Below are 17,974 nucleotides of genomic sequence, written 5' to 3'. Positions count from 1 at the left end.
GCGAAGAGTAATAATTACATCAATATTCGACGAGTAATTCAACTCGGCAATAGAATTGTTTCAACTCTTCAGAAATTTTTGAAAATATTTGAAACACAAAGTTTCAAGTGAACTAGGGAGACAGAGAAGGAGCTTTCGATATCGAAAAACGTGATTTCGAATTTAAATATCCTCATTTAAGGGAGCATCTAAACGGGGGGATTTTATTTCGAAACCGCCATTTTGACACAAAAGTCCCCCACTGAGCTTGAGATCGGTGCATTTTTGCCTATATTTTGTCGCTTAAAATCTCCCTCTTCGAAAGCTCAATTTGTTTATGTTCGAATATTTTGACATTTCAAGCGATTTTAGATATTTTTTTTTGTTTTTCAAGAGATGTTTTTCTCGTGTACTATTTTCAAAGTTATCAAGAGTCGAAAAGCTGGTGAAATAGGAACACGGTATCGATCACTCTTCTGAATGTATAGTTTAATCTTCTTAATATGGTCGAATTGTTAAATAGACATCCTTAAAAGGAAATAAAGAAAAGGTTAAATAGAATAAAGTTGATTTATAGAAAAATAAAAACTTAGGATATTTTCTTAATTTAGCAATAATATTGGCATAAAATCCTGGGGTAGGACGGTTTTGATATAGAGGATGTGTGCCCCATCTCCTCTTCCTTATAAAGTATTTGTCACCAGGCATAAATATTAATTTTATCCCTATTCAACAAATTCTTTGATTATAAAACACTGTGTTATTGACGTTTGAAACGTTTCGAAATAAAATAGAAAGTTTTTCAGACTATCTATTTTAGTTAGAGCACACTTGGAGAATTTATAACAGAGGGTGGAGAAAATTTATCTCAGGAATGAACCACTAGGGGAGATTTCCCGAGACTCACCGGTGCATAGCACAGTGGGTGCATTTCGAAATCCCCCTGTATAGAAGACGCCTAAATGAGCCTTAACCAAATAAAATGTTGTCTCATTATGCTCTTGAATTGCTGCACACAGTTAATTGATTTTACATTGATATGTCATTTCTAGAAAATTCGCAGAATGCTTGATTTCCTAAGAGTACAAATGTTACTTGGAAAATTTCCTCTGTCATTGTTTTTGGTTTAGAAATTCACTTTGTTTTGTTTTTTGTTTTTCAATTTTCAGAACAAGATTATTTGCGTTGGTGAATGTCTTATCTAAAATGCTATATTACATTTTCTTTCTTTCAGGTGAAAGAGTCACTGTTGAGTCACAGATAGCAAAAAAGAAAAAACTAATGCACTGATAGAGAGGCAGTGTGAGAGAGTGAGAGAGGAGCAAAAAGAGGAAGAAAGGGAAATAATTAGGAGAAAGATTCTAAATGTTCATATTGAATCTACAAGACTCACAAAAGAATACAGATATTCTTCTTTATATGTTTTATCATCAGCAAGAGATTTGTGTTGGATGATAAGGCAATGTGGAGTCTGTCAGTTTGCGTGTTGTCAGTAGCTTGGGGCATGCTAAAAAGTTGAAACGAATTTTTGGGATCTCACGTGGAGATTTAACAGAAAGCGTTCAGAAAATTTAATTAAAAAAAAAAACAAGACTGCAAGGAAAAAAAAAGAAAGAAATAATTTGATTCTCGATAGAGGGAACAATATTTTGCTGGGAAAAAAAGAATAAGAAAATCTAAAGAGATTTGTCACTGTCAACGTTTGCTATAGAATTAAAAAAAAAATTAATACGCAATTTGCAACACGAGGAAATTGATAAATTTCCCCTTTCATTGAAAAGTTGTGATACAGGAAGATAAACGAAAAAAAATCGAACGGTGACACAAGTTGAAGGAATTGTGAGACGCAGTCAACGTCAAAATGCTCTACGTTTTCCACGTGGATTCTGGTCGGATGATCACATTCGACATGGGTGTAGCTCTTGAAAAGTAAGTACCACAAAACAAAAAAGAGCCCTTCATTAAGATTGATGCCCTTTTGGTAAATTATTATGAACATGAAGCTAAATTTTGACAATATAAATCCATTTGGCCACACATTATTCAACGTTTAGAGTGGCTATTAAAGTTTTCGTTTATATGCTAACTATCAAATAAGCGTACATATACAAATCTCTATGTATTCCTCATAGTTATGGTTGTAGTATAATTGCCAAGGTTAATACAAAGTGTCATGCTTTTAAAAGTTTAATTTTCACTCAATGTGTGTTAGTGAACAATCATAGAATTTATACAGAGTTTTTTTTATTAGGTTGCGAATATGCGTATATATATTTATTTAATGCTGGGAAATATGCAAAAAAACGTATTTAATTAGATGTTGTCTGTTTAATGATTTATTTTTATATAAAAGTTTCTTCCATGAGACAATGAGAGTAAAGAAAAAAGTGTTAGCTGCAATTATTTCTTTCTCTTTTTTCTCCCAGGAAATTGCTTTGTCTTTTTTTTTGTTGTTTCAGAGAGATATTAATCTTTGAGATGTATCAGAGATAAAATGAGTGCAATATAGTCACTGAAGCTCTTGCAATAAAGATAAAACCATATTTAGTTATCGTAAAGAGCACTAAATCATTTTTTTTAATTTCTCTAAACCTAAAGGGAAGGGCAATATATTGTAATAAAACCTAATTGAATACAGATTAAATGGTTTGGGATATTTCTCCAAGGCAAACAACCCCCTTTGTATATTTTTTTTAGTTTCTCGAAACCGAAGGAAGGAGCAATATTGTAAACAAACATAATTGAGTATAGGGTAAACGGTTTGAGATATCTCACCGAGATGAAAATGCAACCCCCTCCCTTTTGTTTGTATAAATTTGACTCTAGGACGAGAAATGTCATCAAACAGCTAAGTTTGACAATATAGAGTAGGGTAAATGTCCTAATTCAAAAGCATTTCCAGAAGCTTTAACTTTGACAAAAGATTCAAAACATTAAGTTCATATTTTTTCTGAAGGAAATTACATAAATTTGCTCCTTGACTCTTCTAGAATGTCAGTAACATTTTAGTGAAAATTCTTTAGATGTAATTTGAAAACTTCTTAAATATAAGAAAAATACGCGAGTGTAAAATGCTTCAATTGGAAACAAATTAATCTAAATGGAGGCAAGGGAAAGTTTCTAATTGGAGACAAACAGTGTAAGTGAAACCGTGACGAAAGGCTTCCAAAACCTTGTTGAGTTGCTCTTGAGTACAGGATTTGTTCTTATTCCTGGGGTGGAATGATAACTTTTTGACACTATCGAATCGATAGTATCGATAAATCTATATCAGTTAAATTAACCCTCTAACGGGTAAGACCGCCTCCAGGCGGTTTTCACAAAAATCACATTTACAGCGGCAATAAAGGTTTTATTTATTTAAAAGTGCTACAGTGTCCTCGGTAAAAGTCTTATAAACATCTCTTGAAAGTTTGAACTCATTTTGACTCTTCGTTTTGTTGCTATTCCCAGTTTTGTGTGACTCAGAGAAAGAGCAACAAAAAATATTAGTGCAAAAAAAGTCATTTCCAATTTCCATAAAAATACCGATTTAAAGTTATCTGACTAAAATTAATTTATTTTTTACTGAAAGATATGTCATTCTACTTTGTATATTTTATTTAAAAAGTATGAAAAAACTAAAAATGTGAATTTTAGAAGCAAAAAGAGTTTAAAAAAATTTATATTTTCTCACCTAGCGGCTAAACTAAAAGAAGATAATGAAGAATGGATGGTTTTTTCGACTTTATTGGATCATAATTATCCTAGAAAACATTGTTTTAGAACTTTTCTTCGCATATTAAAGAAAACACCGTTAGAGGGTTAAGGTTATGTCGATTTTTTACGCATTGTTGGTCCATTCATTGTGACATTCTTAAAAGAATGTGACTGTTCATAAATATCTATATTAGTTATTGAAAGTGCATCTATCGTTTAAATTTTTCAGAATCGACAGTCGACAGTATCGAAAATAAGTTATCATATCACTCCTGGTCTTTTCTCCTTTCCCATTTAAAACAATAAGAAAATCTCTCTAAAAAAATCATATTTCCGGGGTTTCCTATTGAAGCATTTGCGGACACTTCAGAAAAACCCTTTTTGTTCACGAAATAGGCAATTATTTCATTTGAAAACTTCACGTACACCGTTAACAATAAAGATTAGCACTTAATTTAACTAAAATTAGCCAAAAATATGACATAAATGTTAAACCTAACGAATAAACAACAGTCACCTCATTGTGTTTTTCATTGGAAAACATGGTGGATCGATGAAAAATTCGATGGTGAAAAGGTACACTTTTAATTTTTCAAAGAAATTACCAAATTAAAATTTGTGAATATGAATGGATTTTCGTTTTATTTGGAACAAAATTAACTAAATAATAAAAATGTAGTATAGAAAATATAGAAATATAATAATTAGAACTGTATTTATCATGAAATCAATGACGTTTCCATTTGGAGTAGCGAAAAATTTCCATTTGAAACAGGTTTTGAATTAGCTTAATTTACCCTAAAGTATGGTATTTCGGAACACTTTTTAGAACTTTCAAGTTTCAAACAGCTTAACGACTTCTCAAATTATTTTTTTCTTTGTTGATACAAATATTTATGGTCATTATTCTATGCAGAATAAGATTCTTACTGAAAAATGTCGAAAAATGCATAATTTTTTTTATACAAAATCGCAAAAAATGTAAAGAAGAAAGAATGGTGTATTTCGGGACAATTGGGTATTTTGGGACAAACAAAAGTGATTAATATGCAAATAAATTTCACTAATCCTCGTGAAATAAATCCTGTTCGCATTCTACGATTCAATTCAATTCAATTCAATTCAATTAATTTATTCAAACTCCTATTTTACGATTGTTGACAGATTTCACAACCGATCTCATCAGTCAAAACGGCAGAAACTCCTGAATCACTGATCGTAAAAGGCACTTACGTTATAACATAAAAAATATTAAATAATGTTAACAATCATGAAATGGGCACATATCAGTCAGAAGTTAAAGTATTTTACAATTCGTAAACACAACAATTCAATCACGAATAAAAGTAGGGGAAAGTACTCTCCCTTCGAACGTTCATGCCTTCGAATAATGTGAATTTCTTTTACTTTTCTTAAGAGATTTCCACATGATTGTCACATAATTATCAATAATTGCTAACTAATATTTAATAGAAATATTTAAGTCTCTTGCGAAAACTTAAAGAAAATTCACATTATTCGAAGGTATGAACGTTCGAAGGGAGAGTACTTTCCCCTAGAGATTGCACCATATCAGTACTACTGTGTCATTCGTAATCTCTGCAAGAAAAATATCTTCTCATAAACAGGAAGGGGACTTGGTAAAATGGGTTGTTGAAATGGAGAATAATGGGCATCCTATTGAGGTAAATTGGCTGTACAAAATTACAACCCAAGTGTCCAAAATTACAATCAAATTTATCTCCACTGAGAAAAAAAGAGGGTGCGATCAACTTTTCTCCTCAGAACTTTAACACAAAATTTTGAAATTTTTTTTGACTTTTTGAACTTTTGTGGTGCCTCACTCCCGGCTCTTTTTTTGACCCAGCTTTATGGTGATTAGCTATTTTAGTTAATAGTTATTGATATTTTTTGTTAATTTTTTTTTTTGTAGTTTTTTTTTAGTATAAAAAACACCCACTTTTCCAAACAGCCTTTTGGCTCGGAAGTGGTTTTACTACTCTCTCTTATGTCTGGCCTATTCCCAATGTAATTGTAACAATGACCTTGTAACAAATAACATACAGTCTGTGAAAGGACGTTTCCATCGTTTAGTCCTGGAGACTGGAATCAACGCTAAGACGGCGATGGACGCATGGGAAGGGGGGTAAAAAGACGTAATGAGATGAAAATAAATTGAATTGAATTGAATTGAAATTGAACACTTTAGGGGTAAAATTAACATGAAAAAGGGTAACTTTAACCCCTAATACACCTAAAAAGGGTAATATTTACACCGATTTTGGATCAATACTGCAGGGCAAAATCAACATTTCCGGAATGTTATTTTAATTCTATATATCAATTCATTTATAAACATATTAAGATTGATTTTTTATTAAAAACAAAGACGATGAACCGCTTGCCAAGTTTCTAACCAAACCTTCTGAAAAGAGAATAGCAAAAAAATCAATTAGTATTGAAAATTGATCATTTTTTATCAATCTACTCGATTAATGCTATCTGCTTCAGTCAAAAGTTCGGCAATTGCATTACTCTTCCTAGTATTGTGCAAAATCTTTTCTCTTTCGTTCTACCTTTTATTGTGTATTTAGTTCTTGTTTATTAAATCCGGTATGAGTTATTGTCAGTAGAGAAATGTCTTAATAAAGTAAATTTATCCTCTGAAATAGATAAAGCTGACGTCTCTATGGATTAATTGGACTGGGATAAATGTGAATAACCTGTGACTGGTGTAATCGTTCATTTGCTTTAAAATACGTAAATAGGACTTTGATAAAAAAAATAAATAAACGTGATTCAGACTTATTTTTTCGTTATGCTTTTTAATTATCTTCTGAAGAAATGATATCTTGACTATGTGAACGAAAGCACAATTTCTAAGTTAATTTTGTTTGAGGAAAGATTGTGTACATAAAATGGGGAATTGTAAATGGAGTTGTATGTAAAAATTATTATTACGGAAAATGGTTTATTTTATAGACTTTCACTTAAGCTTTGTAGAGTATAAAGTGATGTGCAATACCTTTTATAGTTCTCTTGTTACAATAATTGATTTTACGGCCTTTTATTTTCAATTTACTCTTTATTATAATGGTTATGCATTTACTTATTGAGAAGCGCTGTTAAGTTTATAAAAATGTTTTTTTTGTTAGAATTTTTGGCGATTTTTGACACTTTTCCTGGCATCGCAACGTGTGTCTTGCGAGAAAAGTGCGTTGTGAACGAAATAAAACAGCAATCTTGCATGGGCTGATGAAATAAAACATAGGTTAATCATCATGCGATAAAATTGAGTGTAATTTACACAAGTGGAATCTCTCTTGTGGATCATTCGTATCATGAGTCGCCTTAAATACTGCGAGACTCGCGGTTTTTTTTTTGTTTCTTTCCGTCTTTTTACTCATTCTCCTTGGCACACTCTCATGTAGCGATGAACTCAGCTGATTTTGCGTCAAATTTTTTAATATAGAAAACACAGTACGGAAATATTTTAGTCTTCTATCAATGTATTTTCTGCTACAAACATTTGCTATATGTATTTTTGAAGCTGTGTGGGTTTTATGACAAGATTTTTATTTATTTTTTTACTTCATTCTCAAGTTGACGCACAATTACAAAAGAGATAATGAGTGATTTGAAGGAAAATGTTAATATATATGACATGATTTTCTGATTTTCTATTCTCTTTTATCTTTTTGGTTAGTTCGTTGTTATCTATCATTGAGATCATTGAGATAGAATTCTATAATTCAAGATATTCTGCCCATGATATTATTTCAAGATGAGAGGAAAAAAAAGCAAACACGTGGAAATATTAAATAAACTCTGTAAGGTCTTTTGGGGTGAGGGACAAGTAGAAGTAGAATTATGTGAAAATTAAACTAATGATAGACTCAATGGGAGATTACATTGTTTTACTCAATATCAAAATACGTTGAATCTTTTTCTGGAAAATGCAAATTAAAAACAAACAAAAAATGCAATTTTCTTTCAATGAAATTCCTCTATCGAGAATTTTTCTGTTTAATGGAAAGAAATAGGGAAAGCACGGGAAGATTCACGTACAATTAATTCTAGCTTCGGACAGTTCATACTTCTCCCATATTCCTTTAATGAATCTGACTTAACGGCTATATATTTTAATAGGTGTTCTTAAATCATGCATTTCCTGAAAAAAATAGGTCAGATTCATTAAAGGAACGTGGGAGAAATAAGAAATGTTCAAAGCCAGGGAAGTAATGTGCGAAGCTTCAAACCCTTCCTCTATTTCGAGTAATCACTTATCAAAGGGATTATATCTTCTCAAATTATTATTATTAATCGTATTGAGATATTTCTGGTTTCAAGATAGGTCTGGTAAGTCCATTGTAGACCGCTCAGGAGCGTCTTCGCGTAGTGTGCTTCCCATAGAGTCTATTCCCTCAAGTGCCAACGTCTTACCTATTGTGCCACTGAGATCCCCATCTTCTCAAATGAAGCAAAATTATAGAATTATGTCGTTTCTAGAAAAGACATTCTTTCCATTCACAGCTGAATTTTGATTCTTCATTAGTTTCTCGGATAAAATATAAATAGAACTCTATTTGTGCAAAAGGCGTTACTGTATACGTATTTTCAGTATTACTGAATACTGAAAAATTCAAATTTCCAAACTAAATTATCGCACGAGGTGGGGAAAGTTTATAAAATATCTCACTAAAATAAGCTGTTAAAAGTAAGGGAAGATCACCCCGGATCGGAATGTTAAGAGATATATGTACTTGATATTTAGTTAAAAAAATAAGCCTCAACAAAATACTTATTTGGTATTTTTGTGTATCCTAATCGGTATAACTAGTGATCTAGTTAAAAAATTGGTTTTATAAAATAAATCTGAACTAATGCACTGCATTCTTGTGAGAATTAAATGGTAAAAACTAGCTAGGGGAAACCGGGGAGGTTTGAGACACTTTTTCATGTTTTGACTTTGAGACATTATTCCAAAAAATTACGATAGTGTATTACAATTTTATGCGGTCTATAGGATACTTATGGGTATTAACTTTATAAAAAGTACTCGATAGAACTTGGAAAACAAATTAGTTGTCTTGGAGAAGATAAAACATTTAACTTGACGCTTTGTCCCAAACCTCCCCGATATGGGGCAGTATAGGACGCAAAAGGGGATGTTTGGGATGAGTTTTTTTTTTGAATATTTTGCATTATTGGAGCACGTTAATTAATTTTAAATACTAGATTTAAAATATTTCTGATAGAATTAAAAATGTTTCATCTTTTATTTCATACTTAGAAATTAATATCAATTTTATTTGTACAGTAGAGTCATTCATTGTCAATCAATTATTTAAAGTATTTTCTTCTTATTTTCCATCTACCTTTCTTTGCTTTTTTTATTCTAAATATTGCAATCATGATCGTCAAATTCCTCAGGCGAGTAGATTCTCTTAACACTTTGAGTTTTGAACTCATTGGCGGATTCCTGTTTGATTTTACGACAACTGCATGGTACCTGTTTTTCCCTTATTTCTTTGAATTAGCTCTCGCCTTGCCTTTTCTGCAGAACTTGTAAAAATTGTAGAGGATATTGTTCGAGAAATTCTCGAGAAAATAGTTTTTAACGGGATTGGGCAAAGATCGAATATCCTCTGAGAAGAAATTATTCATTCCCAAGACATTGATGGTTTACGGTTTAATTGTCCCTGTGGACAACTGCTTAAGTGATAAAATTTGCACAATATGAAGATTTCCAGTAGAAACTGGGCATTACTCTTCATTTTGACAATAAACAATTGCACGCCACCTACAATCTTGTTGAAAATCAACGTCCCATTCATCCCCTTTCAGGTGTCCCAAACATCCCCCGTGTGGTTTTGGTATTTAAAACCTTTATGTAAAACTCTGAAACTTTTATAAAAATATGTTCCCAGATTGCACTGCTAGCTAATGAGATAAAAAAGTTTTGATTATATATAGCTGATATAAAATACAAAGAGCAAAACTGATAAATCAAAAATTACAATTTTGATCAATTTTTAAGAAAGTGTTCATAGAATTAAAACAATAAAACTGAGGATATCCATTCTTTTAGTCAAGATACATCTTAATATTGCCTAGGATTGAATAGTGGTTAAATCCCATTTATTTCAAAAACATAATGAAAAAATCGCCTTGTCCCACACTACCCTTGTTCCAAACCTCTCCGGTCTCCCCTACATATTAAAAAAAACACAAGTGAGCAGTAGAAATCAAATTTGATTAGTTAAAATAGTGGAAACCGTTGCAGAATTAACTAGCAGTAGAATTAGACACAGGGGTATTTTAGTTATTCTTAGAAAAAAGGGTTGGCAAAGCGTCTCAGGCTAACCAGCTCACACGTGCGAAGCCTGCTTACATTCCCCTACTTTTTTCCAGTTAATTAAAGACTGGAACCGATGCGAGTTGGAAATTTTAAGACTCTTCAAATAAATCCAAATCTGACCAGATTAGTTGAACATTAACGCTCTATAGTTTCCTAAAGCTAGACTTAAATTTTTTCGTTCTTAAGTATGATAGGGGAAAGTACTCTCCCTTCGAACGTTTATGCCTTTGAATAATGTGAATTTTCTTTTATTTTTCTTAAGAGACTTACACATACTTATCAGTAATTGATGATAAGCTAACTAATATTTAATAGAACTGTGTAAGTTTGTAAGGAAAAGTATAAAGAATAATTCACATTATTCGAAAGCATGAACGTTCGAAGGTAGAGTACTTTCCCCTAGAGACGAGATTTTTGCCTGCTTGAATTACAAAACATATCAAAAATTAGGCTAGTTTGTTGAGAATCTCACCAAATACAAAAAATTGTCAGAGGAGTAAAAAAAACATGAAAAAGAGTTTGGAGTGGGGTCACCCAAAATCGAAAGTTGATATCTCTTACCGTTTGACCTCTAGCTCAGTTCTAAGTTAATTTTTTTTTGATCGTACATATTGCTTTTCCTTTTAGTTTGAGAAATAAAATGTATTTAGATTTCCTGTGAAATTTTTTTCTTGCTTTATCGAATATGCTTACAATGTGAGGTTATGATGAACATAACCTTCAAAAATTTATGGAAAAATAGCAGTATTTCCGATATTTTGATTCTAACCTTGCAATATTTTTTTAAGGATTTTTGCGAATTTATATTGTAATATAATATTTTTCTAATTTAGCTTCTATATGTTCGAAATGACCTACCTTTCCCTTATCAACCTAAACGTGGGAAAAAGGAAGGAGTTGAAGATTTTTTTTTAACATGCAGGAAAATCTGTTTGTTTAAGTTAATGAATGAGTATTTCCATTATTTATATACTGGAAAAATAATACAAGTAATATTGAATTTTATTGCACATTAAGTCCTCAATGTGTGTAATATATTTAGTGAACTTTCACGTGCATGTATTGTTGCATTTGAAGAATAATGTGAATAAAAAAATGAAATGAAAACTGAAGAATTCAGCAGGGCTGTCAATAAAATGGCACAAAAAACAATGTTTCAACTTTTTATTTTCGCAATGAAATTGGTAATTATTGAGCATATGTTGCAGGTGAAGATCTCTTTATTCGATAACTTAAGAATTTATCGTTTTATAAGATAGGAGAGAAATATGCTTTGTTAGTAAAGTGTCTGATATACATTTAAAAAACAAAATTTTGTAAATAAAATTTTCTCTTTCTCTTTCAGTGTGCAATATCTAAAAGAAATGATTGAGACACATTATCATATACCAGCTGCAAGTCAAGTATTGCTGGTCAGTGGTGGTGAAATGCTATATCCCCAAAATCGGATTTGCAGCTATTTGGGTGGAACTGATACAAACCCCATTTTTATGTTTAGCACAAATATCATAGAATCAAATCCAGCTAAAAATCCACCACCACCGTGGCCAAGTATAGAGCCTGGTAAGTACAGAATGTTTTCTCCCAATTTACACTATTTTCCTGCATTCAGGGTTATTTAGAAAAGAGAGAGAGATAGAGAGAAAAAATCAAGGAAATTTTCGTGTTTTTAAAATTACTTCAAATTCGATTGCTTTCTGGAAGGTTCACTTTTGAAAACATTGACGTTTCTATTGACCTTGCCTTTTGCAATATTTTCACCTATTTAGTCAGACACACAATGGATCTATATGGGTAATCAATACTTTCACGATAAGAACAAAAACAACAAGATATATTCAAAAGAGTGTGAGTCATTGTCTGCTTAGAAATAGCCTCTTGATTTTTAATGTTTGTTTACTTCACTTGGTTTAATCCATTTTGCAATAATTACAATAAAGTATATATAATGGAATTTTCCCAAAAACAATAATGTTTTCGCAATTAAAATTAAAGTTTTTGCGTCTTTAGAACAAAGAATTCACCTCATTTTCTGCTATAGGGTGGAGTAACCACTTATCGCCATGTTTAGGAAAAAAGGGAATTAATTTTATTATAACTTTTGAACTCTTATCACAAGATAACTCAAATTTGACACAAAACTACTTAGATGTATTGGCTTTTAATTCGTGAAAACAATGTTCCTAGAATTTAACGCGGAACTACTTAAAAAACTGATTTTTTAACAATGCAAAAGTAACCACTTCGTCGCCACTTTGTACCACCTTTCGCCAGTTTTGTAACCACTTCTCGCCACCCACTTGAAAAGGTCCAAACTCGATTATTTTAGGTAATGTATTAACCCTCTAACGGGTAAGACCACCTCCAGGCTGTCTTCACAAAAATCACATTTACAGCGACAATAAAGGTTTTATTTATTTAAAAGTGCTATAGTGCCCTCGGTAATAGTCTTATAAACATCTCTTGAAAGTTTGAATTGAACTCATTTTGACTCTTCGTTTTGTTGCTATTCCCAGTTTTGTGTGACAGGTCAGAGAAAAACCAACAAAAAGAAGATTAGGGGAAACTGGGGCACCACCAAACACGGGGTAGCACCAAACACTGCGATTTTTTAATCAGATATTCGACATCAAAGGACAAGACTATAGAAATTTATAGGCATTATAGGGATGCTTTGTCCACTGAGGAAATGGTCGAGATAGTCCAAGTAGTTTATACATAAAAAATAGTGTTTGGTGCTACCCCGTGTTTGGTGGTGTCCCAGTTTCCCCTAGTGCAAAAAAACTCGTTTCCAATTTCCATAAAAATACCGACTTAGAGTTATCTGACTAAAATAAGTTTATTTTTTACTGAAAGATGTATCATTCTACTTTGTATATTTTATTTAAAAAATTTTAAAAAACTAAAAATATGAATTTTAGAAGCAAAAAGAGTTTCAAATTTTTTTTATTTTCTTACCTAGCGCCTAAACTAAAAAAGATAATGAAGAATGGATGGTATTTTCGACTTTATTGGATCATAATTATCCTAAAAAACATTGTTTTAGAACTTTTTTTCGCATATTAAAGAAAACACCGTTGGAGGGTTAGATAGATAGATAGATAGATAGATAGATAGATATGTTTATTTCATGTCAAAAGAATATACATTCTATAACTGACTATATAAATTTTAGTTTTCACTTAATTCTAAATTGAGAGCGACCAATCCGTACGAGATACATCCTCAGCGTTCTTGGATATCCAATAAAATTTGTTTAATATTCTGATTGTACGATGTTTCATCTTTTTTTAATTGTGAAATTAAATTATTATAATGTTTAATTGAATTGTATTTAATTGATTTTTGTCCATATTTTGTTGTTAATTTAGAAAATAAAAAATCTTCACTTTAATAATAGCGCCCCTAGCGGTGGTTTTATGAACTTGCGATGTTAGAAGGGGAAGTGGCATTTCAGGAGAGCTTTCCAAAACGTCTTCACTTTTTAAATTCTGACAAGCAGAACCGGAGTTATGGCCATTTTAAAATTTTTTTTTACCCTTATAGCTCGGGTGAAGGGGATCAGGGAACCTTAAGTTTAGTATTGATCGAAAGCTCTAAGGCCCAGCTATAACATACTAAAATTTGAGCCCGATCGATGCCATAGGGGCAGAGCTATTGAAAAAACAAAAAAGGGGTATAAAAAACGTGAGTTCGAAAATTCCAATCGAGTTTTCTGTCACATCACGTGAGTTCGAAAATACGATTAATGGATTTTTTTGGATTTAATTAATGGATTTTTAAATGAAATCTATTTACTTAGTCATACTTGTGAGTACAAGCCGTCTTAGTTGAATTGTTTTAAAAAATTCTTTGTCATTTGAATTGCTAGGAATCTAAATACGTGACTTTTGAGTTAGACCCGCCGCTTACAAAATCGTATTTTCGTAAAAGCTCTCTTGAGATTCGAATGAAATTTGCCATGACATTTTTTTTAGTGTCACTGATATTTCCCCTGCAGAAATATTATTTTCACTTTTCGACATTCTAACAGGAAATGCTTCTGCAGGGATGAAACGAGAAATAAAAATTAATGTTCTTTAATTTTAATACCATTTTTAATGTATTTTCTATGAGAGGGAAACTCTTTCTGTAAGTGCACGGAATATGTAAAATGCACAAAATTAGTTGATTTATTGTTTTCTTAATTAATGAAATCAGAAGCTATTACAGATAGTTGGTTTCACTTGGTAGATTTTCTTATTTATTGACGAATTAATAAATCAGCTGGTGTTTCTTATTAACCATTAGCCTTTTCTTGATTTCTAAAGGCTTTACAGAAATATCATTTTTAAATAAAGTTTAGGCATGTCATTGGATATTTTTTAATTTGCTTTTAATTATATGCATTTTAATTTCATTAAATCAAAATTCGGATTTCTTTGCATCCCTTTCTTTCTCAGATATTTTGCATAAGTCTGTTCCATTCTTTCGGTCTCAAAATTGGACTGATTTAAACTTAATTCGGTGTGATGTTCAAAAGAAGAAGAAGAAGAGTGCGAAGAGTAAAATAGACAAATGCAGATCTTCAGAGAAAGAATCATTCCTTAATCTAAAAGTTTTGCCCAAACATACGACTTTTTTGGGCCAGAGGGTGTAGAATTTATTTTGAATTTGTCAATGATCTAGTACAAACATAAAATAATACCCCTTTCTATCAAAATTTCACATTTTAATTGATTTTTTTTCGGACTCCAATAGAGTCAAAAGGCTTGGAAATAATTAGTTGACTCTATCGAGGTCCCACTGTATTTCCATCTTCAGGCCTTCTTTTCACAGTGTAAAGAAAAAGTTAAAAATATCGTAAATTTACCTGTCACTGACAAAGTATCTCCGCTTGAGGGCGCTGTTTTCCGCCGCATATGGCGCTGACAATTGTTCCTAATTTATAGATCTCTAAATTTAAACAGAGAAGCTCAATAAAATTGAATAAATATTTCATGAAAAATTTTATTTAGCTTCTATTTGGAATTGGAAATTCCTTTAAAAACATTTTTTTAAAATAAATATCCTTGTGAGGTAAACAATTTGTTTTGTGACATTTTAAATTCACCAACCACGCATTTACGAGGCAATTTGTCCATAAGCTTTGTTGTCTACAAGAGAAATATGGAGCGCTAAAGGACTTCCCGTGGGATAAATTTTAATGTTTGTTTCTTTTTATTATTTTGTCTACATTGTGAGACGAAAAAAAAAAAGATTAATTGCAAAATATTGGTGGAAGACAGACGACAAAATGTTGCCTTGTAGAGGCGTGTAGACGGAAAAAAATTATACGGGAATATGTATAAAAATATTTTGATAACGACTTTATTATCGTACATTAGAAATCTTCAATGAGTGTGACCCAATTTTTTGGCACTCATCCACATTCATAAATAAGATAAGAGAGTTTTGTTGTGTTTGAGAGTGTAAGAGATAGACAAATGAAGAGACATAATAAAACAGTGAAGATATAAAGAAATTAGTCAGTCAATTTGATGATAAGATATTGGCGAGATTTTTATGATATTTCTTCATAATGTCAGACGACAAAATTGTTAACCTGGAGATCTTTTTTTGTTTGAAAGAAATGAATCAGTGCCAAGGGCCTCTGAATGCTTCTACACAGAAAAAAATATTTTGTAAAAATGTTCGTAAATGTTTGTGAATTCCTATTCTTTATATAAAAAGAACACAAGTTGGACATAACTTGTCTCCTTTACGGAACAAATGTAACTAGAATATATCAAAACATGATGTTCATACAATTTAACGACATTATGTGAACATAACAGCAAGAATATGTAAAGTAATTATACTTTCGATATTTCCAACATAGATTTACACATTTTCACTCAAAAATGGATTATATTATGACTTATTTATGGATTATAAAAACATTTAGTCATAATTTTAGGGGGAAATACCAACATATTAACTCGAATTTATTAAATAAATTGTATTGTTCATATTAATAGAAAATAACTGATATTTTCTATACATTTTTTAGTTAGGTTATTTTTATAGCATACAACGCACATAATTTTCAGATAATATACCTTCATAATGTTCATACATTATATTTTTTAGTAATATCTTGATTACGTTGAAAATATGTTGGTTACATTTGAGACATACATTATTTAGATATCAAATGCCGCTTTGGGTGGGTTATACGATTCACGAGCATTTTGTAACTCCCTCATAGGAATTCAAATATTTTTTTCTGTGTAGAAAAGAGACGGTCAATTGAACTTTTTTTTATCTTGAGAAATTTCAATTGGGAATTGTGCAATAAGAGTATCATTTCCAATTGATTGTTTTAGACACTGAATTGAAGGATCAAGTGGAACGTTGCTTATCTCTGCCAGCAAATTACAATACGGTGGTGAAACGAGCCCAATTGGCTCAGCACATTTTTGAATTGGGCAAAGAAGAGACACGCACGTGCGAAAAACTTGTCCATGAGCAACATCTGCAGCAACAGGGCTGGGCAGCTGTTGTGGCCAATATGGAAGATCTCACGGAAGAGTTTAAGAAGCGTTGCAATGACTTCCAGAATGTTTTCAATGAAGTCCTAGAGAAACGTTCGGAATATTTGGAATGTTTGTCACAGTGAGTGATAAGATTTTTCTTTTTAAAATAATTTGTACATTTTTGATCATTTTTTTTCTGTCTGCAGTTTCAATGAAGACTTGGACAAACTATCCAGTATTCCGATACTTCCAGCGTTGATACAGAACGCCGAAAAGCCTTTTCATGCCTTTGATGAATTTTACGAGAATGACTCATTTCAGAAGGGAAATGAAAAAGCCGAAATAACCTCTGGCACAAGTACAAAATCACGTGAAGCTACTCCAGAAACTTCAAAATCAGCATCATCGAATTCGGTAAGTAAAATTCTATTTTGATCAGATTTTCCAAATTGATTAACTTTGATGTTCTAAAATTCGATATCGAAATGGTTTTCGAACATAGGTGTCCAAGGATGAAATATTCGCTTGGACTATCTCTAAAACATATTCGAAAATGAAAAAACGTAGGAGCCGTTTTCGAAAAAAACCAAAAAACATGTTTTTTTTTGGGGTCGTCGAGGACCGGAAATCGATATCTCTTACCGTTTAGCCTCTAGCCGTGTCACAAGTTGAAAATATATCACATTCATTTTATAGCGTAAAGAAAATTTCATGGAATTTTGGAAATTTTCATGAAATTTTGAGAATTTTTATGAAATCTATGAAATATGATTGAAATTTTGAAAATTACATGAAATTTTGTGTTCAGAATATGAAAATTTGTCCAATTGGTACTCATATAAAAATATGTATATTTGTAATTGCTTATAAAAATCCGAGTAATCAAAGTTCTGAACTTCTCTTTAAGGATTGGTAAAAGATTCTCTTGTTGGCTCTATATCGTCGCTTGGATCAGCAATTGTCGTGACTTTCTCATTACCTATATCAGTAATTCTTGCAAAAATATGGGAATACACAGACTATACAAAAATTCGTTGAGAGTATTATTATTATTAATCGTATCGAGACATTGTTTGCTATTGCAATGTAATAATTACAATGTGCCTCGTGTTGGAAGAATCGGTTGATCGTAAATCGCTCAGGAACGCCTTCTCCGTAGTGAATGCTTCTTCTATTGCCTTGAAGATTTTCGGGTAGAGACGGTGCATTTTATTACGTTTTATCACAGTGAAAAATGCCTTTCTTCTCAACATTCAGTTGCTTGCACTGGGTGGGATTCGAACTCACAGTTGTGAGAGTCGAGTCAGAGATCTCACCGCCCAAGAGCCAACGGTCTTTCCTATTGCACCAGTGAGATTCCCTCGTCGGTGGTATGGATCAGATCAGGGGGGTGACATTAGCTCTAAAATATGCGACCAGTTTTAGTGTAAATTTTTCC

General features: G+C 31.7%; 2 protein-coding genes across 4 annotated transcripts in view; one reads left to right on the top strand and one right to left on the bottom strand.

Annotated features, from left to right (window-relative positions):
- The window catches only part of LOC129806475 (GTPase-activating protein skywalker), a 341,214-nt gene that overhangs the window by 205,371 nt on the left and 117,869 nt on the right, over positions 1-17,974 (bottom strand). The window lies entirely within an intron of this gene.
- LOC129806466 (RB1-inducible coiled-coil protein 1) overlaps positions 1-17,974 on the top strand; it is a 139,163-nt gene that overhangs the window by 14,530 nt on the left and 106,659 nt on the right. For all 3 annotated transcript variants that reach the window (XM_055855085.1, XM_055855086.1, XM_055855084.1), the window contains exons 2-5: positions 1,214-1,908; positions 11,385-11,602; positions 16,387-16,675; positions 16,743-16,950. In XM_055855085.1, coding sequence (XP_055711060.1) covers positions 1,841-1,908; positions 11,385-11,602; positions 16,387-16,675; positions 16,743-16,950 — 783 coding nt within the window. In that variant the 5' untranslated portion in view covers positions 1,214-1,840. The remainder of the gene's footprint in view (positions 1-1,213; positions 1,909-11,384; positions 11,603-16,386; positions 16,676-16,742; positions 16,951-17,974) is intronic.

Source organism: Phlebotomus papatasi, chromosome 3 (genome assembly GCF_024763615.1).
Source record: "Phlebotomus papatasi isolate M1 chromosome 3, Ppap_2.1, whole genome shotgun sequence".
NCBI lineage: Eukaryota > Metazoa > Arthropoda > Insecta > Diptera > Psychodidae > Phlebotomus > Phlebotomus papatasi.
The sequence above is the reverse complement of the archived record's forward strand: the minus strand, read 5'-3'. Positions and strand labels throughout refer to the sequence as shown.